General features: G+C 44.9%; 1 protein-coding gene across 1 annotated transcript in view; it reads right to left on the minus strand.

Moving 5' to 3' along the window:
- Positions 1–27,262, minus strand: part of SLC23A1 (solute carrier family 23 member 1) — a 408,950-nt gene that overhangs the window by 347,504 nt on the left and 34,184 nt on the right. The window contains exon 2 of the mRNA XM_040344710.1: positions 11,538–11,584. Within this exon, the coding sequence (XP_040200644.1) occupies positions 11,538–11,570 (33 nt within the window). The 5' untranslated portion in view covers positions 11,571–11,584. The remainder of the gene's footprint in view (positions 1–11,537; positions 11,585–27,262) is intronic.

Genomic DNA, 27,262 nt, shown 5'->3' on the forward strand with positions numbered 1-27,262 from the left:
GGTAGGGAAAAATCTTTGAAGTGAAAGTCCATGTTCCAGTAGTGATGTTTATTGTGTCTCCTCCCAGGATGCCATAGCTGCCTGTAGAGGGACACATACAGCTTCCACCCCTGGTTGGGCCTCAGAGATGCAGTGATGAGGTACCACGTAAAGATCAGCCAAGGTAGTGTGCCTGGGCATTCAGATTGGTTTTATTCCCAAGTTGATGAGTTGACTCTTCCCCAGTGGACATTGGACAAGGTAAAACCCACCAGCCACTCCACTGACATCATGGAGACCTTGCAGGGTTCTACCATAACAGTGGCCCCCAACAGGGAGTGACAAAACCACATCTTGCAGAGGTGCCAAGAGTAACTTTTGTTTTTTATGGTGTGTATAGACCACCTCTACTTGCTCTGGTTGTTTCATGGCTACCCTACACTGAGCCTCATAGGCCTGGAGCACTCAGCCACACCATTCACAGGCTGCAGCCTCAGGCCTGCCTGCCGGAATGTTCATATTTGGAAAACAAGTCCAGGTCTTTCAAAAGTTCATACCCAACACAGAGGGCACTGCAAAGTTAACTGGGCTGTGGGTCACCACTACTCTTACCTGCTCCACCACCTGTTCCTCAATTTGAGTCCTCATCAACGTGATGCCTTAGACCAGGATAGGTAGATTAACATACTTACCAACTGTCCCGAATTTCCAGGGACATTCCCGTGATTTAGACCCTTTTCCGAAGATTTCGCCATTCCCACAATGTCTCCACCAGCCTCCATTCTCCCAAAGACCACAACAAACAAGAAGCTGGGTGTCTGCCAAAAGAATTTGAGCTATGGCATCTGTCTGTGACCTGATGTGGGAAGGGGCGGGAGGTGGGCGGCGCCACAGCTCAATTGCTATTGGCAGCCACCCAGCTACTTTGTCCCACTCTGTCCCACTCTGTTTAGTAATGGCGGCGGAGAGAGTCTCCACTGCTGGAAATGCCTGATGTAAGGAAAGGGGGGCCTCCATTGGGGGATGCCTGGTGTAAGGAAGGGAGGACTCTGCTGACAATGTCTGATGTAAAGAGGGACTCCGCTGGGAATGCCTGATGTAAGGAGGGACTCCGCTGGGAACGCCTGATGTAAGAAGGGACTCCGCTGGAAAAGCCTGATGTAATGAGAGACTGCTGGGAATGCCTGGTGTATGGAGGGACATTTTGTCATATAATGCCAGTGCTCGGCTGACAGACCTCCAAAGGGAATACAACCTGCCCAAGAACCGCCTAATCTGTGACATGCCCACCAGGTGGAACTCTACGTTGGCCATGCTGCAGCGGCTGCACACGCAGCAGAGGGCCATCAATGAGTATCTCTGCCAATATGGCTGCAGAACTGGTTAAGGGGAGCTTGGGTTTTTCCCCACGCCAGTGGGCCTTGATCAGGGATGCATGCACTGTCCTGTCACCATTTGAGGAGGCCACGAGGATGGTGAGCAGTGACAGTGCATGCATCAGTGAGACTGTCCCTCTTATTCACATGTTGGAGCACACGCTACGTGGAATAATGGACAGGCCCTTGAGGCAGAACAGAGGCCCCCTTTATCCAGACAGTGGTCCTGTTTGCCCGCCTAGCACACAGGAAGAGGACGAGGAGGAGGAGAATTGTATCAGCAGCATGGAGGTGGAGCCTAGCACTCAGCATCAGCAGAAGCAGTCTTCAAGGGATCAATTACAGTCCCAAGGAACCCATGGACTTTTACGTGACTGGGATGAGGTGGCTGCGGATCCTGTCGTCAGGGCCGCCATCAGGGGGGTACAGGCAGTACACCTGTAAGGGGCCCGAATGGCTACCCCCTTTAAAAAAAAAATTAAAAATTTTTTGTATTTTATTTTTTTAGGGGTCCGGTAGTTGCCAGGGGCCCGGAGGCCCATAGGGCCCCAGATGGCAACCCCCCTTTGTTTTATTTATTTTTTATAAAAAAATATATATATATTTTTTAATATATTTTTATTTTATTTTTTATTAAAGGGCCAATTTTTTTTTTAGGGGTCCGGAGGTCCCCAAGGGCCCGGAGATCCCCAGGGCCCTGGAAGACAACCCCCCTTTTTTATAAAAAAAATATATTTTTTTAATATATTTTTTAATTTCTTTTATTTTTTATATTTATATATATATTATTTTATTATTATTATTATTATTATTATTATTATTGTTGTTATTATTAAAGGGCCCAGGGGGCCCCAGATGGCAACCCCCCTTTTTTTATAAAAAAAAATATTTCTTTTTTATATTATTTTATTTCTTATATATATGGCAAACCCCCTTTTTTTTATTAAAGGGCCCAGATGTCCCCAGGGCCCTAGATGGCAACCCCCCCTTTTTTTTTTTATAAATGTTTATTTTTATTTTTTTATAATTTTTTATTCATTTATTTTTTATTAAAGGGCCCAGAGGTTTATTTTTTTTTTATTAAAGAGCCCAGAGGTCTCGGATGGCAACCCTCTTTTTTTTGTAATTTCTTTTTCTAAAAATAAAAATTTGTGTGTGTATATATATATATATATATTTTATTATTATTAAAGGGCCCAGAGGTCCCCAGGGCCCCAGATGGCAACCCCCCCTTTTAAAAATAAATACATTTAAATATATATTTTTTATATATTTTTTTTTCTTTTTTTCTTTTTATTAAAGGGTCCAGCCAGAGGTCCCCAGGGCCCCGGATGGCTACCCCCCTTTTTTAAGGCCCCCCCCCCGCTTCTCAATTCGTGGCAGCCTCCCCGCTTCTCAATTTCAGGCGGCAGCACCCCCCCCCCGGTTCTCTTCTCCAGGGGGCCCATGCCTGAAGCTGTGTAAGGGGCCCCATAATTCCTGATGGCGGCCCTGCCTGTCGTCCTCAGTGACCCAGAGGACTCTGCCCCGAATGCCTCAGCAAACCTACGCTGCATGGCCTCCCTGATCCTGCAAAGCCTGCGTAAGGATCCTCGTATTCGTGGTATCAAGGAGAGGGATCATTACTGGCTGGCAACTCTCCTTGATCCACGTTACAAGGGTAAGGTTGCGGACCTTATCTTGCCGTCGCAGAGGGAGCAGAAGATGAAACATCTTCGGGAGGCCTTGCAGAAAGGTCTGTGCAACGCGTTCCCAGAGACTGGGGGGTTACCAAATCCTGGTCCTGGACAACGTGTTGCTGAGGCTTCGGTGAGTCACAGAAGGAGCGGTGGAGAAGGTGGCCGTCTGAGCGATGCGTTCAGACAATTTTTTAGTCTGCAGCCCCAAGGTATGACCGGTTCCAGCAACCATCGCCAGCGTCTGTTTTACATAGTGTGCGAATACCTAGGGGCAAGATCAGACTTGGACACCTTCCCCACCGAAAATCCTCTGGCTTACTGGGTCTTGAGGATGGATCACTGGCCAGAGCTTGCACAGTACGCAATTGAGCTACTGGCTTGTCCTGCATCCAGCGTTCTTTCAGAACGCACATTCAGTGCTGCTGGAGGCTTTGTGACCGATCACAGGGTGAGCCTCTCCACCAACTCGGTAGATCGACTGACCTTCATAAAAAATAATCAGGCTTGGATCAACACCAGCTACCAAGCACCTGATGTAAAAAAGGAAGTTAAAAAAAAGGTACAGCGCAAAAAACAGTGAATAATAGGTATAAAAACACAAAAAAATGTAGAAATATAAAGAATGTAAGAAGATGGCCTGAGTTCGCAGGCAATCAGAGACCCATGCTATGATATAAATGAATATAAATAATAATAAAGTCCAAACATATCAAGTGAGGGACAGTGAATAATTAGAAGTCCAAAGAATGAAGGCCCAGATTCACATAGAACTGCGGCGGCGTAACGTATCGTAGATACGTTACACCGCCGCAAGTTTTCATCGCAAGTGCCTGATTCACCAAGCACTTGCATGAAAACTTACGCCGGCGGCCTCCGGCGTAAGTGCGCATGCTCCGTTTTGAAATTCCCACTGTGCTTTGCGCGAAGTGACTTCATTTTTTCGAACGGCGACGTGCATAGCCTACTTTCGTATTCCCGGACGTCTTCCGCAAGAAGAAATTTTTTTTACATTTCGACGCGGGAACGACGGCCATACTTTATATAGCACATACGTGGGCTGTGTAAAGTTAGGGCAGGTAAAACGACGACTAAAATTGCGACGGGAAACTAGACTAGCGACGACGTACCGAATGCGAAAAACCTCATTTGCATACCCGACGCTGGAATACGACGTGAACGCGAATACGACGCGGCCGCGGTATTGCATTCTAAGATCCGACAGTGTAAAACAATTACACCTGTCGGATCTAAGGGCTAACTATGCGTAACTGATTCTATGAATCAGTCGCATAGATACTCTGAGAGATACGACGGAGTATCTGAGATACTCCGTCGTATCTCTGCTGTGAATCTGGGCCGAAATCTCCAATGTGAATCAGGTGAATCGCTGATATTATACTCAAGATGTGACATCAGAAGAAATCCATGCGATCTATCCACCACAAAAACACCCAAGTGATACTGTAGTCTGCTTACCAGAGCAAATGACCACTACAGCGGTCAGTATGGGCACAGGATTTATTTAAAGTCTCCCAACAAGACTAAGGGGAATCCGGTTCCTAGATCCTGGATATTGCTTTCATATATGTCTCAGGAGGGAGAAAAAATAGAAAATCCCCATAGTGTGAAAATGCTAAAAACAGCGGTATTTTATTAAAAAGTATTGCACTTACAGAAATTCTGACAATGCGTGCATTGAAATAAACATCCGCCTATGTAAACGAGTGATCTCGGCGTCTTCTCCTCGTGTCCTCCCGCTGTCTCTGCTTACTGATGCTGATGTAACTGAATACAGGGGCATGTAATTACAATTCTTGATCTAATATTTCACAGCAGGGCGTTCCAGCGCCCACCAAGACTAACTGTGAGGGCTTACAGTGTTGTGGCAACACCTAGGGCCCAAATTTCTGCAGAGTATATACGGCAGGCCCCTACTTTCAAACATCCAACTTACAAACGACTCCTACTTGCAAACGGAAGGAGACAACAGGAAGTGAGAGAAAATCTACCCCTAGGAAGGGAAATTCTCTTCTGTAAAAGGTGTCTCCTGTCCACTGATGCTTTATCACCAATCCTTGTTCCACCAAAAAAATATTTTTTTCAAAAAATCACTTGTCATTGGGACAGAAAGTGAGGTGCAATCTTCTGAACAGATGCACACAGACAGCAAAACAAATGGTACAGGGGTGATAACCCTTCTGTATGTTTTTAGAAAAGCTTAAAAAAAGATTTTATGGCTGAAGCTACACTTTAAAGTACCAGTTGAAAATTACAAAAGATTCTACTTAACAACAAACCTACAGTCCCTGTCTTGTTTGCACCGCCTGTATACTGCTGTTCAAAGTATATATGGCCAAATGGGCTTGTAATGACCTGGGGAGAGGGGGTGGGGAAACCCATGCTATTTTTCTCAGTGATTTATTGCAGGGACCAAAGATTACATTAAAGCCGCAAGCAGTCATAAATTACTTTTTTCTTATAGTAATCTCATTTTGTGCAGGGACAGTTCTAAACACGTGCCACCTCACAGGCATACTATAGACACCCAGCATTACGATATTTAACCACTTGAGACCCGCGCTATTGACAAAAGACGTCAACAGCGCGGCTCTCAGGTGCCAACTGGACATCTTTGGACGTCATTTAAAGTGCATTACCCGCGCGCACCTCTGAGGGGGGCGCGCAGCGGGTAAACACTGATGCGTGTACCTGGCGGCCGCGATGTCCGCCGGATACACGCGATCGTCGGTAACACAGCAGGGACGTGGAGCTCTGTGTGTAAACACAGAGCTCCACGTGCTGTCAGAGGAGAGGAGACCGATCTGTGTCCCTTGTACATAGGGACACAGCATTGGTCACCTCCCCCAGTCACCCCCCACACAGTTAGAACACACCCAGGATACACATTTAACCCCTTCCTCACCCCCTAGTGGTTAACCCCTTCACTGCCAGTCACATTTATACAGTAATTAGTGCATTTTTATAGCACTGATCGCTGTATAAATGTGAATGTTCCCAAATTTGTGTCAAAAGTGTCCGATACGTCTATCGCAATATCGCAGTCCCAATAAAAATCGCAGATCGCCGCCATTACTAGTAAAAAAAAAATAATAAAAAAAATAATAATTCTGTCCCCTATTTTGTAGGCGCTATAACTTTTGCGCAAACCAGTCGCTTATTGCGATTTTATTTATTTTTTTTACAAAAATACGTTGAAAAATACGTATCGGCCTTAACTGAGAAAAAAATAGTTTTTTTTTAAAAAAAATTGGGATATTTATTATAGCAACAAGTAAAAAATATATATATTTTTTTTAAATTGTCGCTCTTTTTTTTGTTTATAGCGCAAAAAATAAAAACCGCAGAGGTGATCAAATACCACCAAAATAAAGCTCTATTTGTGGGGAAAAAAGGACGTCAATTTTGTTTGGGAGCCACGTCGCACGACCGCGCAAATGTCAGTTAAAGCGATGCAGTGCCGGAAGCTGAAATTTCGCCTGGGCACGAAGGGGGTTTATGTGCCCAGTAAGCAAGTGGTTAAAGGAATTTTTCTTTTTTGTTTTCACTTTAAGCATCATTAAAATCACTGCTCCAGAAAAAACGACAGTTTTTAAAACTTTTTTTCCATTGATACATGTTCCCTGGGGCAAGACCCAGGTTCTCAAAGACGTTTTATAACAATAACTTGCATATTAGGCTTTAAAATTAGCACTTTTGAATTCGAACGTTCGAGTCCCATAGACGTCAATGAGGTTCGATATGTTCGTGGGAATGTTTGGTCCGTTCAAAGGTTCTGGTGCGAACCGATACTTTGCTGCATTCGCTAACACTGGCATAACCTGCCCTACAAAAAGCAGTAAATTACAGTGCTGTTTTATTTAGTATCTGAGCACATTTAAATACAGACAGATATATCAAGCCTTGATGAAGGGGGGGGTGTGTTTGGCCCATGAATTTTATCAATATATTATCTTGGACTCTTGGCCATTTGTTTGACACTCTCATTGGATTGTATGAACATATGTTCGGACTGGACCAAGAGCTCATCCCTACTCTTAAAGCAGAAGTAACAATTTACCATGTAACAATTTAAAAAAAACAGTTACATTCCAGGCATCACGGAAATGCTAACAACACATTGGTTGTGCTCTCAACCAACCTGTCAGATCATCCAATGGCTGGTGTCATAACTGATCACATGTGCAGCATCATGGCAGTTAAATATTAAACAAAGGCCAAGATGGCAGCTTCCTTGGCTGAAACGATAGGAGGGACCTTGAAGTGGTAAATCTGTGAAGGACAGCGCTGAAGAAAATGTAAGGATGGCAACCAGATTGAGAACTGATCGATCAGCGGTCCTTTACAATGGGCTCTATCAAATAAGAATTTAAATTGGGACTGGGTATTGAGGATTTGAACCACAAAGTCTGAAGTGGGGACAAAGTTTTGTTTCCAAAGTCTCACAATAGTCACTATGCAGTGATTTGCAGTTCCCACACACACACACACAGGAGTGCAAGCTCTGGATCAGGTGTAGAGCAGATCATCAGCAGATCGTTTCTCCCCTGACTTCTGGGTCTTGCTGGCTTTGCTATTGCCATTGGCTCCGAGTGCTGTCAATTAAAGCCATTGACGACAGAGTGGGGGGGAAGGGCCAAGTTTCCCTGTCTCTGTCAATGAACGCAGCAGACAGAGCGGCTTTCCATGAGGGCACTGGACACAAAGGAGGGGCCAGGAGTGCCGGGGGATCCGAAAAGAGGAGGTTCCCAGCCGCTCTGTGCAATTTTACAGTGTTTACCCGAATCCTAATACTTCTGTGTGTGACTTCTGATACCGATCCGGCTTGTTCCTGACTAACTCTGCCTGCTTCCTGCCCTGACCTCTGGCTTCCTACAGATTGATCTCTGCCTCCAGTTCCTGTTATTCAGCACCTGTTGCCCAAAACTGCCTGTCACCCGACTACACTTCTGCCTGCTGCCTTTGCCTGATCTGACCGTCTGTTGCCAAAACCTGCCTGTGACCCGACTATGCTTCTGCCTGCTGTCGATGCCTGATCTGCCTGTCTTGTCAACCCGGCTCGTCTGACCCTGTTCCAGCTGTCCAGCCTGTTGAAAACGTAACTATACAAAACGTACGTCGGCAGCAGAACCTGGTCACGTGTACTATGTCCTACGTCACTTCACGATCGTCTGGATAGTGTCAGCAGCTGGTGGAACGCACGCCGCCACGGAGGTGGGAGAGCCAGTGTTTTTTTATCAAAGCTTGCAGCCCCAGTGCCGAGAGAAGGGCACTTTTTATGTGAGTAGCCAATTGGCTGGTGTTTTTATTCCATTTTAATAAAATAGCATTGCACTATGGAAGCTCTCTGTTTGTATACCATGTTCTAAAATCTCAACATTCCGAGGGTGAGGTATCGTACATTCTCCAGTCGATTTATATGTCTGCAGGCATTATCCTGCTCAAGCACATCTGACCGTATTTTTCATTAAAGAGGTCAACCAGGTCTGGTAAGCACAATTTACTACTTGTGCACATTGTGTGTCGTAACTAAGGTGGTGGAAGACCAATTAAGTTTGCACGACCGGAGACGGTTTCTGTATCACAGCAAGAAATATATCTAGAGGATATTCGAGCATTGATGTTGTATCTTTGTTTGCACCAATGGGACTTTATTATTTACAATTAATTTATTGATTGATTTATCACGTACAACAGGACACATTTTTATTAATTTACTTGTTGTTGAATATTATAGGATAAGTATAGGACTTGTTGTTGCATATTATAGCGCCCCCAGTACACTTTTTAGCACGCATCAGATAGAAGTCACATACACTTCATCACTTTCTAGGGGAGCAGCTTAGCACACATTGTGTGTTTGGGACCTTTACATGGGCACCCAAATTATTGTTTAATAATATATATAAATATTTTTTTCTGGCGCGGAATTGTTTTTTATATTTGTCCAGCCTGTTGCCAGTGCTGCTTCCGGTGGTGCACCTCCACTTGTCTTTTGCCAAGTCTGCCAGCCTGTCTGCCACCTGCTGTGCCCGGTTCCCATTTGTGATTTCCTGGCTTCTACCTGTACAGACTTCTGGACTGATCATAGGTACTCTTACCTGCTGTGTTCCTGGGTCTTCTGTCTCACTATCGGTGGCCCACAAGCCAGAGCTGCACGAGAGGCCTTCCTCTACACGTCAGGCTCCCCCACCAGGTACGTGACACATACTCTCCTGACCCCCCCCCCCCAGTACCTTCCCCTCGACCCCCTACACCTTGCCCTCCTGGCCTCCCTGTACCATGCCCTCCTGACCCCATCCATGCTACTGACCTATGTACCCCGCCCTACATCCTACCGGCCTCTGTGCGCTGCCCTACATGTTACCAACCTCTGTCCGCCACCCTACATCCTACAAACCTCTGTCAGCCGCCCTACCTACTACTGACCTCTGTGCACTGCCCTACATACTACTGACACCTGTACACTGACCTACATACTACTGACCCCTGTACACTGACCTACATACTACTGACCCCTGTACACTGCCCTACATACTACTGACCCCTGTACACTGCTCTACATACTACTGACCTCTGTACAATATCCTACTGACCTCTGTACACTGCCTTACTTACTACTGGCCCCTGTACACTACCCTACATACTACTGACCTCTGTACACTACCCTACATCCTACTTGACCTCTGTACACTGCCTACTTACTACTGACCACTGTACACCACCCTACATACTACTGAGCTCTGTACAGTACCCTACATCCTACTTGACCTCTGTACACTGCCCTACTTACTACTGACCCCTGTACACTACCATACATACTACTGACCTCTGTACACTACCCTACATACTACTTGACCTCTGTACACTGCCCTACTTAATACTGACCCCTGTACACTACCATACATACTACTGACCTCTGTACACTACCCTATATCCTACTTGACCTCTGTACACGACCCTACATAATACTGACCACTGGACATCACCCTACAAACTACTTGCACTGGCCAAAAATCAGAGCAGGTAGCCAGGCCTCAAATGTGTCAAAAAAAATCAGCCTGAAGTACCAAATGTTCTGCTTTCATGATGAACTCCAACATCAGACTTGTGGGGGTAACCAATATCCTCAGATATGAAAAAATTGTGAATGAAAGTGAATGCCGAGTTTCTCACTGAAGCCAATTTAGGGTAAGTTTATATTTTTACAGTGATATTAGTTTTAGTAGATTTTTCTAGGTTTTTTAATGCTGTCTTTACTTTTTATTGGGGGCTTGCTAGTTAATTTGTTTTTAAAAAAAGGAGGCGCTGCACCCCAGTGATCTTTGATCTGTTCAATGTTGTCCAGGTAGATCTCCATCTCTCAAAAGGTTGCCTACCCCTGCTTTAGTATATGTGCATTGGTAGTACAATATTCTACCGAGAATGATTTTTAAACCATAAATTCTCAATTTTTTTTTTTTTTTTTTTACATAATTTAACTAGGTTTAGCCTCATCTACAAGATATTTGAATTGTATTATTATTTTGTTATCAGATTTATTTCAATAATATGGATAGAATGATCATATAGTATATTTTATTGATAATATGAATACTTGCATATTACTGTTTTGATTTTCAGTAGTTTTTTAAACCCCAATACCCAGGTTTGCCTTTTTAAATCATGCCATGAAACATTTTTTTATGCATTGATTGTCTCCTAGTTTATTGATTACATTCTATATATGTCCAACGTGAGACTATATACTATATCAATTCATATATTCCTTTTTGTTAATGTTATTGTATTTCTGTAACCCCAATGAAGAAGATGCTTTCTGGCTCCCAAAACATGGTGATTTTTTTATATAAAACTTCTATTTGATCTTACGTTGAAATAAATCAAATATTATTATTAATATATAATACTGCAGAATTAAGCAATATCATTACTATTAATCTGTGGTGCTGTGCATCAATATTATATTTTTATAATACTTGCATTTCAATAAACAAATTAAAAAGCATTGCTTCTACAACAAACCTTTGAACATTTTTCATAATCCCTATGCATAACTGAGATTCAAAGATTCAAAGCCATGTATACAGCATTGTATAGAGTATGCATATATTACAGTTTACAGTTTGATTAAGTTGATGGTTGTTTTGTTTTAAATCAAATAATTAAAAACTTTTAATTTAGAAACCATATTTAAGAAGACATTCAATGCACATTTGGTATAATATAAAACCGATGTAGAGATCAAAATTATATTTTCTACAACTCAAAGATTAAAATGATGGAGCAATACTATTCATTTATAGCTTTTCTTTAAACCTATATTCAAGGTATCAGAAAGAAACATCAAAATAGAAAAAAGATCTTCCACCACCAGAAACATATTAGCGCAAATACAATTTTAACCTGGTTATTTGGTTTATACAGGAAGCTGTTATGCTCACATAAAGATAAATATTAATTAAATAGAACATGTTATTCTTACTTTGGAAGTTGTATCTTTAGCATCCATGCTCATTTCAAGTTGCGAAACTGTTAAGAAAAGCAGAAATACAGCATTTTATTAGAAGTTAGTTAATAATTGCCTTTGTCATGTATAGATAATCCTTTAACTATGTTCACTGTGTATATGTTTAAAAAACAAGCCATGGGCTAATGTGTAAAGTGCTTGAAGTTATCCTGTAGGCAAAACACAGTGCTGTATTACTATTCAGTTATATAGCAATTTATCTGTAATACACATGTAAAACACATATGAAACATGTCTTATTTGAATGATCTTTGATTGTCTTTAGAATCAAAAGAAAAGTGCACTATCCTCCCGTCTATCACTCCTCCACACATAGATCTGCACACTGATGATGTCTTCACAGGCAAACATTAATCACTTGCAATTTTAAAATGTTTCCACACATGTTAAAACCTGATTTTTTTGCTTGAAATTACCATACCCCCTCCAAATAAAAAAGTTATATATATTTTCTGAAAGCAGAGCCACTGGAGAATAAAATGTTAGTAGTTGAATTTTTTTTAATGCATGATATGCATGATATTTGCGCTACTATTTATCAAACGCATATTTTCTTCAAAAATGTAAAATTACTTTTAGTGCAAACACAATATTATACCCAATTTTTGGTAACATTTTAATATTGGGTAGCGTTGAGTACATAGATATCAAATCGATACCAAATATGTCAAACCTTTGATGGGGTGCTTTAAAAGAATATTTATTATGTAATTCTTCTTTTTATACTTTATTACTTTCACGAGGGGGCAGGTGATCTGTCCTCTTTTATGGAGACACTTTGAGAGCCCCTTAAAAGTGATCTCTAGAGCCACATGGATTACCTTTATCAAAAAGGCCCCTTGTGAGGGGCGTAGTCTGGACATGGCTGAGTGAGGACGTGTGCCTGAGGAGCTCCCGGTCCAAATCGTCCTTACCCAGCTTTTTAGACAAAATATCTACTGGTTCTAACTGGCATGTACTCGGCTGGTAAAAGGAGAGGAAAGACACAGCAGCGAGTACCTCCCAAATCAAACAAGAGCGGGGATATTCAGAAATATCTTACCGGCGCCAACGGATCCTCTCCGGCCTTCAAGATGGCGTATGCTAACAGCCAGGGACCTCGTGGCTCACAGTCTCCACGAACCTCTTCATCAGCACTGCAGCCACTTGTTAGGCTGACCCTGAACCTGGATCTCTCTGTCCTGGCGGTCTTTCAGCCAGATCCGCAGGAGGCATCACAGCCCACCTCCACGCCAATGACATGGAGCCCTGATGGGGAGCTGAGAGCGCTGTTGCGGGCCCTCCCTACGAAGGCTGACATGGAGGCAATTGTGAGTAGGCTGGAAGCGACTCACCGTAAAGAGATTGCGGCGGTGCGGCAGGAGGTACAGACTTCATCCGACCGGCTGGGAGCACCATTCTTGCACAGCAGCTTCAGCTTGAGGAGATCGAGGACCGCAGCAGGCGGAACAACCTGCGCCTGAGGGGTTTACCGGAGGCCACGGGTTCGGAAGATCTCGGGGCCTCGGCTGTGGCTATCTTCAGGTCCTTAACAGGAGACCTTTTTTCTCCCACTCTGGCATTCGATCGGATTCATAGGGCCCTTGGCCCCCGTTCGGCGGACCCGGATAGACCAAGAGATGTTATCTGCCGGATACACCAATACACCCATAAAGAGCTGATCCTCCGGGCAGGGTGGGAGAAGGGAGACGTGGAGTTTGATGGGGCCGTACTGCGGATCATGCCGGACTTGTCTCGAGCAACGCTGCAGCACCGGGCACTCCTAAGGCCTATACTGGGGGCTGCCAGACGCACTGGACTTACATACCGTTGGGGGTTTCCGATCTCAGTCACTTTCAAGAAGGCTCAACATTCCTACACCCTCAGGTCCCCGGCGGATTTACCTGACTTGTTCGCTTTCATGGATATAGATCCTGTTGCTGTACCTGATTGGCTCCAGCCGCTGCCGCGCTACCCTACATGCTCAGGGCCAACTGGCAAGAGGAGAGCCAGGTCTCCGGGTCCACAGAGGAGTCGACATAGACCCTGTAACGTCTCTGCGGAAGCCGTAAGGGAAGATTAGCCAGGAGCGTGGATGAGGTGAGCCCCTGCAATCGGATGTCCCTCTTTGCCTTGCCTTGCTTTGCACACCTGGTTTTGGGCCTCTCCTATCTCATTTTTGCCCTCCTGTTGGTTGTTTGTTTAATTTTTTATTTTTATTTTTCCTCCTCCTGGCCCTGTGTTTGAGCTGGCCCTCTCCTCGCTTGGTCCCCATCACCCCCTGGTGGCGCACTACCTGGCTGGATTCCCCCTCTCATGCCCAGGGCTGAGGAGTGGGGGTGATCGCCCCCTTCTCTGTGGATTCCTGTGCCGTTAGGCGCGGACAGGGGGGCGGGATTTCCGACCTCACTGCCATGTGTTCTGAGTGCTGGGAGGGGGGGCTGCCGGTCACCCATTACGAAGGCTGTGATCGGGTTTGTTTTGGATGTGGTCTGGTCGGTGGCCCCCCTCCCCCACAGTCCGCCTGCTCCCTTTTTCTTTTTTCTTCTCTTGAGGGGGAGGCTTTCCCTGTTTGGGGTGGGGGGAGGAGGTACAGCATTTCCCCGGTGACTATGATCCCACTCGGACTCTGCACTCCTGCGGTGAGGATACCTCAGCTGGTCGGCGCCCTGGAGATGGAGGCACAAGTGATGACCGAGCGAAATGTGCTGCACTGCTTTTAATATGTGTTTACGGTACAGGACTGCCACCCTAGTATTAGATATAATCTTGTGTGGGAGGTGGGGTCCTTGGAGGGGGGGCTGGTTCCGCTGGTGGTTGGGGGGCTGGTGGGGGGGAGGGTGGCATGTTTCTCCCTGGGTTCTGCCTTCTGGGTGAGGGCCTAGGGCCCCCTCGGGAGGAGAGGAGAGGGGTTTACCGGTGGGCATCCATAGGGCGATGTTGAAGATTCTCTATGATCCTGTAGGGACAGAGGCCTGGTCAGTCTGGAGGTGTTTAATGGGGATCAGACTGCTGTGGAGTTTGGGTTTAGGTGTTAATTTACATGAGGTCTCATATTCAATAGTCTCTCCGGTTTAAATGTTATTACTTTTTTTTAATAGAGTTTTGTATGTACACGTCTTAAAGTAGATTGCTAATATATTTCTTTCTGGCTGGGGGGGGCAGGGGTGGATTGGGGGGCTCCACCCTTGGTCTACTCCAACCTCTTCCCAATTAGGACGAAGCTTACACCCTGGGTGAGCTAGGGTGTGCTTCTATACAAACTGATTGTACACTTAGCTAACGGACGATTGGTTAGTCCATTTGGTGACCGTCTTATCTGACAGTACAAATTCTCTTGCTATCTCTCTTTTCTTCTCCCTTCACTTCACTTTTATTCTTTTCTATTCTATTCACCCCTTTGGGGCTCTTGTCTTGTATCCCCACCCCCACCCCCCTAGGCCTGAGGGATGATGGACCACATCAACATTTTCTCGCTGAATGCAAAAGGGCTCAATGTACCCGAAAAACGTTGAATGCTCCTGAATGACCTCAGGAGAGCTCACGCTGATGTAGCGTTCATTCAGGAAATGCATTTCAGGACGGGTAACCCAACTTGCCTCAGGAACCGATTCTTTCCACACGCATACCATGCTACGAATGCGGCCGCGAAATCTAAAGGGGCCTCTATACTTGTTTCGGGGAAAGTTCCCTGGACATGTACTGACACACTGTTAGACCCCGACGGAAGGTTTGTATTTATTAAAGGCTTGATCGGGGATGTGAAGGCGATGCTGGACACAAGATATGCTCCAAATGACCATCAGGACACAATTGTTCTTCGGGCGCTGAAGCGGTTGGCGGATTTCCGAGACGGTTTGCTCTTCCTGGGGGGAGACCTGAACGCGCCACTTGTACCAGCGGTGGACACTTCCTCGGGTACCTCATCTCTGAGCGCGGGTGTACACAAACGTATATCACGGAATCTCCACGATGCCCAGTTGATAGATGTCTGGCGGCTACATCATCACAGAGAACGTGATTATACCTTTTTTTTCTTCGCCGCACAAGGTCTATTCGAGAATAGATTATATGTTTGTCCCTCACAATCAGTTAGAGGGGGTCCACAATATTGACATAGGTAATATCACGTGGTCAGATCACGCGCCCGTCACCATGCACTACTGCCTGTCGCCTTCGGTGTTTCTGAAATCTAGATTCTGGAGACTGAATGAGAGTCTCCTGCAAGATCCGACAATTCTGTCGGATGTGACGAACTAAATGAAGCATTACTTTCAAACAAATGACACTGTGGAATGTGATTCGGGAATCCTATGGGAAGCCCATAAGGCAGTTATACGGGGAACCCAAATTAAACATGGCGCGAGAATTAAAGAAGAGCGGGAACAGACACTACTCAAGCTGCTGCACAAGATACAGGCTGCAGAGGCAAAGCATAAACGTACACCGGAAGCCGCCCGGGAAGTGGAACTGATGTCCCTAAGGAAACAGGTTGTAGATCTGTTGCAGTACAGAGCTAAGGCAGCATTGCAGGTCTGTCGGAAGCTTTCATATGAATCGGGAGACAAATGCGGGAAGCTGTTGGCTAGATCAGTCAGGAAGCAGCGGCTCAACGCATATATTCCCCAGATTATTACCCCCATGGGTCAGCGGAAGTCCACACCATCTTAAATTGTGTCAGAATTCAGAGACTTCTACTCTTCTCTTTATAACCTCCCGGCGACCGCCCCAGCCGAATCCGCAATACGAGACTATATCTCGGCTTCACGGATCCCCCAATTGTCGGCGGAGGCGAGGACAGGGCTGGAAGACCCCATTACAGTGGAGGAATTGCAGCAAGCGTTAGGTGGGATGAAACCGGGCAAGGCACCGGGCCCGGACGGGTTCACGCTTTAGTGCTACCAAACACTTCTGCCACTTCTAGGCGGCTCCCTAGGGATACTCTCAGAGCACACATATCCCTCATACCGAAGGAAGGCAAGGATCCGGGGGCGTGTGGCAGCTACAGGCCCATTTCCCTTCTTAATATTGACTTTAAGCTGTTCACAAAGATCTTGGCCAACAGAATGTCTCAGTTCATCCCAAGCTTGATTCGGGCCGAGAGGCGAGGGACAACACCACCAAAGTGCTCAACCTCGTTCATGTGGTCAACACAAGGAAGACCCCCTGTGTATTCCTTAGCACTGACGCAGAGAAGGCGTTTAACAGGGTGAATTGGTCCTTTCTGTCCGCTGTTCTCGAGAGGATGGGCTTGGGACACAAAATGCTACAGTGGATCCTTAGCATCTATTCTATTCCTTCAGCTCAAGTCAAAGCGAACGGTATCCTTTCGGACCCGTTCCAGATAACAAATGGTACAAGGTAGGGCTGCCCGCTCTCGCCCCTTCTTTTTGCATTGGCCTTGGGGCCCTTTTTGTGCACTGTGAGGTCTAGTCCAGACATAGCAGGGGTGTCGGTGGGAGAAGGCCTGTACAAAATCTCTGCCTACACGGATGATCTTCTATTCTCACTAACTAGCCCAACAATGTCTCTCCCGAACTTACTCAGGGAATTTGACAGGTATGGGAAACTCTCTAACCTGAAAATCAATTTTGATAAGTCAGCTGCTATGGGGCTTAATATACCCACAAGTAGGCTGCGCTCGTTACAAGCGCACTTTGGATTTAAATGGTCGGACACTTCCCTTTCTTACCTGGGAACCCTGATCCCTAAAGATTTGAAACGCACATTTGAGTTTAATTTCCCGCCCCTCCTGACCAGAACCAGATTGCTTTTGGAGGACTGGGCCGGGGGCCTGCATTCTTGGTTTGGCAGGTGTAACCTTCTGAAAATGTCCATCCTCCCGAAGTTTCTTTATTTGTTCCAGGCTCTACCAATTTGGATCCCGTCCCATTATTTTAAACAGGTGAATTCTCACTTTACCAGGTTTATCTGGGCAAAGTCTAGACCTAGACTAAAGAGGCGCTATCTTACTTTGCCTAAACGCTATGGGGGGCTGGCTCTCCCAGATGTGCGGCACTACTATTCGGCAGTTCATTTGGGACGCATAAGAGACTGGAACCGCCATGGCAAAAACAAACTGTGGACACAATTGGAACAAGAGCAGTCCGCTGCCACGGTGGGAAAGGCCGTCTGGTGTTATGATAGGCTGCCCCCAGAACTGAAATTACACCCGGTGATAGGCACTACTCTCCAGATAGCCTTCTCTATGATTTTCAAAAACGCTCTTTCCTCCAGGGAATCCCCTCTGTATCCGATTCTGGGGAACCCCGCTTTCCCTCCGGATTGGATGGGGCGGCTTTCGAGACAATTCGGACATCGGGTAGGGACCAGGCCCATCACTTTCTGATTGACAATCACTGGCCCACGGTGGCCGCACTGACCGACGATAGTGGCCAGTTTCGACTTCCCTTCTGGAATGCAATGAGGCTACATCATTTCCTCCACTCAATACCCAACCCGGCGCAACACAACCGTGATCTGACAACGTTTGAGGAGTACTGTGGTAATGAAGGGGTGGTACCTAATGTCCTGTCCAAAACCTATGACAAACTCAACTCCCCAGCGGAACAACCCATGTTGCACTTTCTGCATCGATGGGAAACAGACCTGCAGTGCTCGTTCCCCGAAGCCCAGAAACAATCAATTATTGAATTCTCTCTAAAAACCTCTATCTGTACAAAGATTCAGGAACTAAATTATACAATTTTGACCTGGTGGTACTACACTCCCAGTCGACTTCATAAGTTCGTTCCGGCTACCACAGATAGATTTCGGAGATGCCTGGCGGGGGAGGGGATGCTCCTCCACCTCTTCTGGTCTTGCCCCCTACTGCAGCACTACTGGACGACAGTCCGCACGGTCACTCAAAAATTTACTGACCATCAAATTACGGACGATCCAGCTGTCATCTTGCTTCATGCCACTACACTTCTGGCTCGGAGTTACAAAAAATCGATTGTGAGACACCTCTTGAATGTGGCCAAGGCGTGCATCCCGCTTTTATGGAAAAACACTAGTCCTCCAACTGTGGCGATGTGGCTGCGCAGGGTGGAGGAGATCAGAAGACTGGAGGACTTGGTCCATTCAGCTCAAGATAAACAGGAACAACACTCCCGGGCATGGCGGCTTTGGACCATGTTCATATATTCCGATGAAGGGGTGGCTATGTTGGCCAATTGAGTGACAACATATGACAATTAGAGTAGGTGCCATAACTTCCCTGTGTGGTCCGAGCCCCTCGGGTCCGCTCCCCTCTTCCCTCTTCCCCCTCCCCTGCCTAACTTCCTCTCTCTCTCTTTCTCGATCTTACTATACTCTTCTTTCTCTATCTTATGCGCACACAAGTGCCAGGTATAGGGCATTAAGGGATATTAAGTGCTGTATTAATGATGTGGGCCTGGTTTTATGTCCAGGCCGGGCCTTTATGTGGAATAACTTAAGTCCGCCAGGTGGTACTTCAGTGTTTAGTTATGTTATGCACTCACGGCATGTCTGGTTGCTTCCCACCGCACCATAACTGGGGTTGGAGCTGTGCCACCCATATACCTGTATATGTCAATTTTTGAATTTTGTACTGTAATGTACTTTCACTGTTCTTTCTTCTGTTTCTTTTTCGTTTTGAAAACAATAAAACTTATATTTGAAAAAAAAAAAAGCCCCTTGTCAGCTGTTAAGGTCAGTACCAAGGTCATGGCTGCAGCAGCAGCAGCAGCCATGAGCTTGATTTACCACTTCTCTACCATGCCATTTATAAACATACCTTGGTAGATATGCGGTTAAACAGCTGACAAGCTTCAGCGCATGGTCCCACCTCCAGCACCTCACCTCTAATATGTGTCACATAATGGGCTTAGAGAACAAGGTGGTAAAGGGGAGGGAGGCAATTATATGCATATCTTTTAACCCCTGTTTTTTTTGTTTTGTTTTTTAAATAGAACTGGTATGTTCTTATCACTAAGTTTTTAAAAAGATAACTATATGCAAAGTAGCTGTAGTAAGATAGTATTTTTTTTATAAAACAAACCTTTATAATCTTTTAGCTGCACGCTCCCATCTTAATTGTGATCTAATGAAGCCCCCTAGTGCAGTTTTCTGGGATAAAGTGTTGCTGGTTACCCAGCATGCACCTCTCGATCTCCCACATGTGCATAAAACCTGAGGTGCTGCGCATGATTGTATCTCTGGTTGCCATCACAATGGCGGCGGCGGAGCCAGGGCGCCCCGCAGGATATGACGTACCTTGCCGTGGCGCCCTGTACAGGAAGAAAAAAAGAATACACCCTGAAAATAAAAGTAAAGAAAGCTCAAAAAAGAAATGGCAATGTTGTTCTAACTTGCTGTATTGAAGAGGATTAGGGATGGGCCTAAACATCGGGTGTTTGCCCATTCACTGAATAGCAAACATTATGGGACGTTTGCGGAAAAAATTTGAGCTTTGCGGAACACCCCATAATGCACTGCGAGATCGCAGTGCACTGATGTCTGATGATTGGCCATAGCATGCACCTGACCTTCATGCTTTGGCCAAGCACAGCTTGCTCTGCTGAGAGAGTCAGCAGAGGGGGCTATGTCCACGCCCCACACTATATAAGGCTGCTTACAAAGAGGCCATATGTAGTGTTTTGGAGTGGACAAAGGGAGAAGTTGAGCTATATGGGGAAGGTTGGTTAGTGGCATGCAGGCAGTGTATTAATTTATATATATATATATTTAAGAGACAGCCTGGGGAAGGGTTAAGAAGGAGTTAATTGAAGAAGGCAGGTACTTCACCTTCAGACCTGCTTATTGCCAGCTGGGCTGAAAATGTCAGAGGAGAGCTGGTTGACTAGGAGTGAGAGACACAGCAGCAAGCTGTGTGAGAAGATCCTTTGCTGGATTGTGTACCTGCTGGGGTAAGCAAAAACCGTATCATAGACTGTAGCTCTGGCTAGAGCCGTGAACTTTGTCTATGTATCAGCCTGTTGGCTAAAGAGACTGAACTTTTCCTTTTTTTGTTTACAAAAGTTTTTATTGTAAGAATTGAATTGTATACAAACATAGACAATATATATAATACCGTATCAAAGGGCATATATAAAAATACAACAAGACATATTATAAAATAAAGTTACATGAGGTAGGGCATCTTAGTGAGTCCATCTATATCAAAAATAGATTGTTCACGGTGAAACATGGGGATGATATTAGAGTTATTGCATGAGAGACCAATATGACCATTTAGTATCAAATATGTGAAGGGTGTCATTAAGAGTATGGTATATTCTATCAGATAATTCCAATAATTCCATCCTCTCCAGTACCTGTGACCATAGTAAAGTACCTGATCTCCAATTGAGAGTTATCATCCATTGGATGGAGCTACAAAGAGAGTGAAACAATCTGTTACAGGGGGAGGGGTATCAGGGATATTGGCATATAATAGGCAAATTTGGGGGGTGAGAGTAAATCTGTGTTTCGAGGAACTTTCAAATCTATTCGAAGCATCTTCCCAAATTTGAGTTAGATGAGGACAACTCCAGAAAATGTGTAGTAGTGAACCGTCAACCATGCAGCCCCTAAAACAATTGGGAGAGACTGAAGGATAGAATGTGTGGATTTTGGATGGGGTAAGGTACCATCGAGAAAACAGCTTCATCGGAGTCTCTCTAAAGGATACCGCCCTGTTGCTTTTACAGAGATTCTCCGACATGGAGCTCCAGATGTCAGGGGGGAGGTTGATTCCTAGTTCTGCTTCCCACTGCAACATAGGTTGCGATTTGTCGGGGGTAGAGGAGTCATTAAGGTATTGGTATATTTTTGAAATCATCCCCTTGTCTCTAGAGGAGGAGAGGCATATTATTTTGAATAATGTGTTAATGGGTTGGGTGGAGAGAGAGAAGTGTGTAGAAAAAAAAGCTTTAATCTGTAGATATCTCTCATGCTCAGTGGAGGGGAAGTTATCTACCCTCTGAAGAGATTCAAAGGACTTAAACCTCCATTTGCATTGTAATGATCCTAGAGTGTTAATACTAGATTTCATCCAGCATGAAAATGAGGATCTGTCATTATATGCCAAAGCTAGCCTGGGGTCTCCTAGAAATGATGTGAGTGGAGAAATGGGAGAGGCTAACATATATGAGTCTTTTATTTTAAGCCATAATTGAAACATGTGAGCTACTATTATATTATGTTTAAGGAGGTTTCGGTATAGGACATAATTGGACCACAGAATCCCCTGGAGATGAAGTGGGTAGATGGAGGAAGTTTCAAATCTCTTCCATGGTATATCTTGAGAGGAAGAAAACCACTGTGAGATCTGGGAGAGTCTAGCAGCTAAGAAATACTTCCACAGATTAGGAAGGCCAAAACCACCCCTAGAGTGGGGTCTGTGCAGTAAAGCGCAGCTGTATCTAGGTTTTTTATCTGACCAGATACATTTATTGATGAGTCTTTGAATGGAGTCTAATTTAGATTTGGAGATGTTGATAGGGAGAGTGTGGAAATAGTACATTTTAGTAATAGTACATTTTTGGGATAATGTTCATTTTGATTGCACAGATTCTGCCAAGGAATGATATGTTATATGTGGACCAGGTACTAAGGAGAGAGCTAATTTGGGTGAAGAGGGGAATGTAGTTATCTTTAAATAAAGCGTTATGATTAGGAGTGATATTGACGCCCAGGTATTTTATTGAGCGGGAGTTCCATGTAAAAGGGAAGTTGGTTTGAAGTAGATTAAGGGTGTTCTGTGGGATGTTAATGGGCAGGGCTGAGCATTGGTTTAAATTGATTTTGAGACCTGAAATGTCATGAAAGAGGTACAACTCCCCAAGAAGAACTGGAATAGAAGTATGGGGATCTGTGATGTAGAGTAATGCATCATCAGCATATAGACTTATTTTGTATTCCAGTTGGTCTCTGGAGTATCCCCTGATGTCCGGATTAGATCTTATGGCTTGAGCAAGGGGTTCAATGGCTAGTGCAAATAGGATTGGGGACAGGGGCAGCCCTGCCTGGTGCCTCTACCTAAAGGGAAAAATTCTGAGTTGTGGCCAGGGATCCTAATGCGGGTTTGTGGGGCTTGGTATAGGTCGTTGAAGCCTTGTAGAAATTTGCCTGAAATCCCAAACTTAGGCAAAAGATAATTCATATATGTCCAGCGGACACTATCGAATGCCTTATGTATGTCTAAACTGAGTAGGCAAGTCTGGCGCGAATGGAGGTTGGCATCCTGTATGATGTTAGTCACCAGTCTGATGTTATCCGTCAATATGTATAAGTGATGAAATGACCTTTGCAAGTCTGTCCGCCAGAATCCGACCGAATATTTTAAGATCATTATTCAATACTGATATCGGGCGGAAATTTTGTGGGAGGGTATGGTCTTTACCGGGTTTGGGAATAAGGGAGAGGTTTGCCAACAGCATCTCGTTGGGGAAGCTGTTGCCTTCTAGGATGTAGTTAAACAGGTTCATTAGGTTAGGGGCTAAGAGTGGGGCAAATTTTTTGCAATAAGAGGATGTGTATCCATCAGGGCCGGGAGCAGTAGAGGTCTTAAGGGATTTTATGATTTGGGTTATTTCCTCGACTGTGCAGGGGGAGTTGAGGGAATTGGTTTGTTGTTGGGTTAGAGAGGGAAGACTCAGTGCCTCCAACCATGATTTAGATGTAGTCCCTGGAGTTTCTTTAGGACTTGACATGAGTTCCTTATAGAAAGAGGTGAAAATTTTCAGAAACTCTTGTGGATGGGTGACCAAGTCGCCCTTGCTATCTCTAAGCTTATAAATATGTGTGGGTTTACAATCTTGATTTAGTTTTCTAGCAAACATTGCTGAGGTGGTGTTCCTGTGTAGCATGAATATGGCCCTGGAGAATCTAAGGGATTTCTCTGCGTTCGTTGATAAGATCAAATCAAGGGCTTGTCTCTTCTCCTGAATCTGCTGAGTGATAAGTGGTGTAACGGCATGTTGCATTTTGTTGTATAGATGGTGCAAGTCATTAGTAAGGCGTTTAATGTCAGCCTGTCTTTCCCTGTTTTTAGACGCTGCTATATTAATAATATGGCCTCTCAGGACTGCTTTATGGGCAACCCAAACCAAGGTAGGCACTGTTTCTTCATTTATGTTTTCAGTAAAATAGTTGTCTATATGGGTGGAGATAGTTGAGATATTTATGAGGTCAGTTAGCAGAGAATCGTTAAGGCGCCAGTACTATGTAAGAAGATAGGGCAAGTACTATGTAAGAAGTATCAAACGATGTAATGTTGTGGTCTGACCAAGGGCAAGGGTGGATTTGAGCTTGAGTGGAGTTAGCCATGAGAATTGGGGTGCAGTATATATAGTCCAACCTGGCGTAGCAATCGTGGGGATGTGAGTAATGGGTGTAAGCCTTGACACCCGTGTTGTGGGCTCTCCAAGAGTCAATCAGCTGCATCCTATTGATAAGACGGCTGATAGTTTTGGAGAAGGACTTGGTGTGGGGGGAGATCTTGTTTCTATCCAAAACCGGGTGAGCTGCTAAATTGAAATCACCTCCAATCACCAAATGTGGGAATGGTATTTGTCTATGGAGTCAAAAAAAATTGTGAAGAAGGATGTATGAGTATCATTTGGGGCATAGACAGAGGCAATAGTGACATCACGATTATTAATTCTTCCTTTGAGAATGATTTAACGACTGTCTGGGTCCTTGAAGATGTTGTGAATATCAAAGATTATCGAGTTGCGGATAAATATAGCCACCCCTCTAGTTTTGTTGGTGAAAGTGGTAAAATAAACCTGGTTGTATGATCTGTGAAAATATTTAGGGTGGCCAGAGGTAGCGAAGTGTGTTTCTTGGAGCAGTATGCTCCAAGTCTCTTATACTGTTGGAACGCTTTCTTGCACTTATTGGGAGAGTTGAAACCATTTATATTATGTGATATTATTTTAAGACCCATTATGTAGTTTCCCTAATTCTATCAACAGAGCAACCTCAGTACAATACCAACTGTAGCGACAGTGCGAAAGGACAATTCCCATCTGTGTCTCTGGGAGAAAAACACCATTATAATAGGTTGAGAAACCGATAGGAGTCCACTATTGTGTAAAGAATACCTAACAATTTCACCATTACTAAGAGCATGAGGACACCATTCTGGAGAAATGCATATGCCTTTGAGAACAGAAAAGTTTAAAATGTTGTAGTCAAAAATTGTCATGTGTCTATAGGCCAAAAAAGCCTTGAAATAGTTAAGAGTAACTATGCTAGTGCATACCAGCATCCATGGGACAGGAGAAAACCTGTCAAACCAAACATGTGAAAAATAGAAAAAAAGTACAGTCCTTATCCTGCAGCAGATTCGGGCGGAGCAACATAATAACAGTGCCTCAGCCGAATCTATATGCAGGAGTGGGGTCAATCCAGCAACGTTGGACGCTCCCGGTCATTAGTAAATAGAGTGCAAGAAAGAAAAAAATATTTCAATGTATATGACAAATCTGGTGCATGGTGTCAAAAAAGAAAAAAATGAAATTCACAGAGACACAACCTGTAAGAGAAGAACATAAAAACAGCTTGCATCATATTTGCCTCTAACCAGTCCTCCAGAAAGGAAGCCACCAATAAGTGCAAACTAATGACAACTGACTCTGCAGGTCAGGCAGTGTAGTGGTATGATCAGGAAGATTAATGAGAAACGCACCACTGTCTGGAGTGGGTGAGGAGGCAGTATAGTAATGCTAACCAACATACTGATCAAAGGGGGACAGTGACTTGAGGTAAGGTTGGAGTATATCTTCAGGTGAATGATTTGGAGGAGGACCCATGAATTGTATTAAGGACATTAAGGACAAAGAGCAGCTGTCTGCCGCACAGGAGGATGATCCCTCCTCCAGGACACGAAAAATCACATAGGGCTTGGTGTAAAGCTCGTAGTAACCTAGGAGTGTCATATGGGTTGATTCTGAAAGGAATTGAAAGGGGTGGACCAGATAGGTGAGGGTCTTGGCGTGGCAGGCGGGCGCGCCTGGGGATTCTGTGTCAGTAGTCCCAGTTTTATCAGGAGCTCCTTGCCTTCAATTTCATTGAATACAGTGTATGTGGAGCCATTATGTGGGATGGTGAGCTTGAAAGGGAATCCCCAACGGTATCTTATCCTGGCAGCTTGTAGAACTGAAGTGACCTCCTTCATCCGGCGCCTCCTATCCAGGGTGGCAGGTGAAATGTCAGGGTATATCTGGATTCTTTTGCCTTCAAATGAGATGTTGGGAGTATTTCTAGAAGCATGCATGATGTCTTCTTTAACCAAAAAGTCTTTCATACACATGATGATATCCCTGGGGGGGTTATCAGAGGTGGGTTTTGGGCGGAGGGCTCTATGAATCCTGTCACAAGCATATGCTGTTAAGGGCTTGTCTGGGAGAAGATCATGGAAGATTTTAGACACTGCAGGCATTAAATCTGTAACAGCCTCTGGGACACCGCGTACCCTGATGTTTTGGTGGCGGTTTCTGTTGTCCAAATCCTCAACCTGTGCCTGCATAAAGGCAAAATTATCAGCCAGGTTCTCATAGTCCTTCCTTAAGTCATTATGTGCCAGTGAAAGTTCTTCGTGCTTGGTTTCAAGGAGGTCAGTGTGAGTGCCTATGCTTGCAATCTCATGTGAGAGAGCAGCCGTGGACTTGTGAGGGGGGTTGTACTCACGATTGTCCTGGGTGCTGGACTGCTGTGAGACATGCTCTCCTTCTCCCCACACGAGGCCGCCGGCGCCATTTTGGGACGCTTTACCGCTCCTCTGCTCCATGTCCAGGAGAAAGTTAGTAAGGCTGTGCTGGGGTCTCTTTCTGGCTGATGGCATGCATGCTATGTTCCCGCAGGGGTGCTTGTGTGTTTCGCCGTGATCTGTGCAAAATAGCCCCGGGGATATAGACTAAGAGGACCGGGTACGACGGAGCTGAGCTCAGGCGGGTCCCATCAGCATCGCGCCGCGCATGCGCCCCCCAACTGAACTTTTCCTATATCTGCACCTGTGTTACAAGATAAGCCTGTTTCTTCTGTTTGTTTTGCTGAATAAAGCCATTTTTATTTTACTGAACTGTCTGAGCCGGCTTTTCACCCCTCTGATCCCTTACAAATTGATGGAGGAATGCATTAGGGCAATTTGAGGCATGCACATACTACTATGCTACAGACCACCGGGATCAAAGATACATTTCCTCTCTCCTTTCACCGAATTAATTTCAACATACTCCTTGAAAACCAAAAAGCTTCTGTTACTTTGGGATTTTAACCTCTGGGCTAACTCAACCCAGGACCCCATCGCCACCACCTGCATCAACTAACTGGAAGAACTAGGTTTGCAGCAACTGATAGAAGCTCCTACGCATGGATCAGGGAACACGCTCGACCTCATCTTCAAACAAAATTTGGATATCAACACACTGGATAACATGCCTTTACCATGGACGGACCACCACACGATCAATTTCAAAATTACCACCAACACCATTTTACAAAAACCGGAAAACTCAATAACAACACATTGGACAAGATCTCAGAAGAAACTTCACTCCGAACTCTTCAAAAACAGGCTATCGGAGAAAATAGGAATGCCAAATCAAACCCATTCAACGGAACAAACACTCAATTTCTTAAACAAAGCACTACTACAAACAGCAGATGCAGTCGCCCCAAAACGCAGAGTACGTATCCGCAAAACAACTCCGGCTGGTTTAATGACA

This window comes from Rana temporaria, chromosome 3 (genome assembly GCF_905171775.1).
Source record: "Rana temporaria chromosome 3, aRanTem1.1, whole genome shotgun sequence".
Classification (NCBI taxonomy): Eukaryota; Metazoa; Chordata; class Amphibia; order Anura; family Ranidae; genus Rana; species Rana temporaria.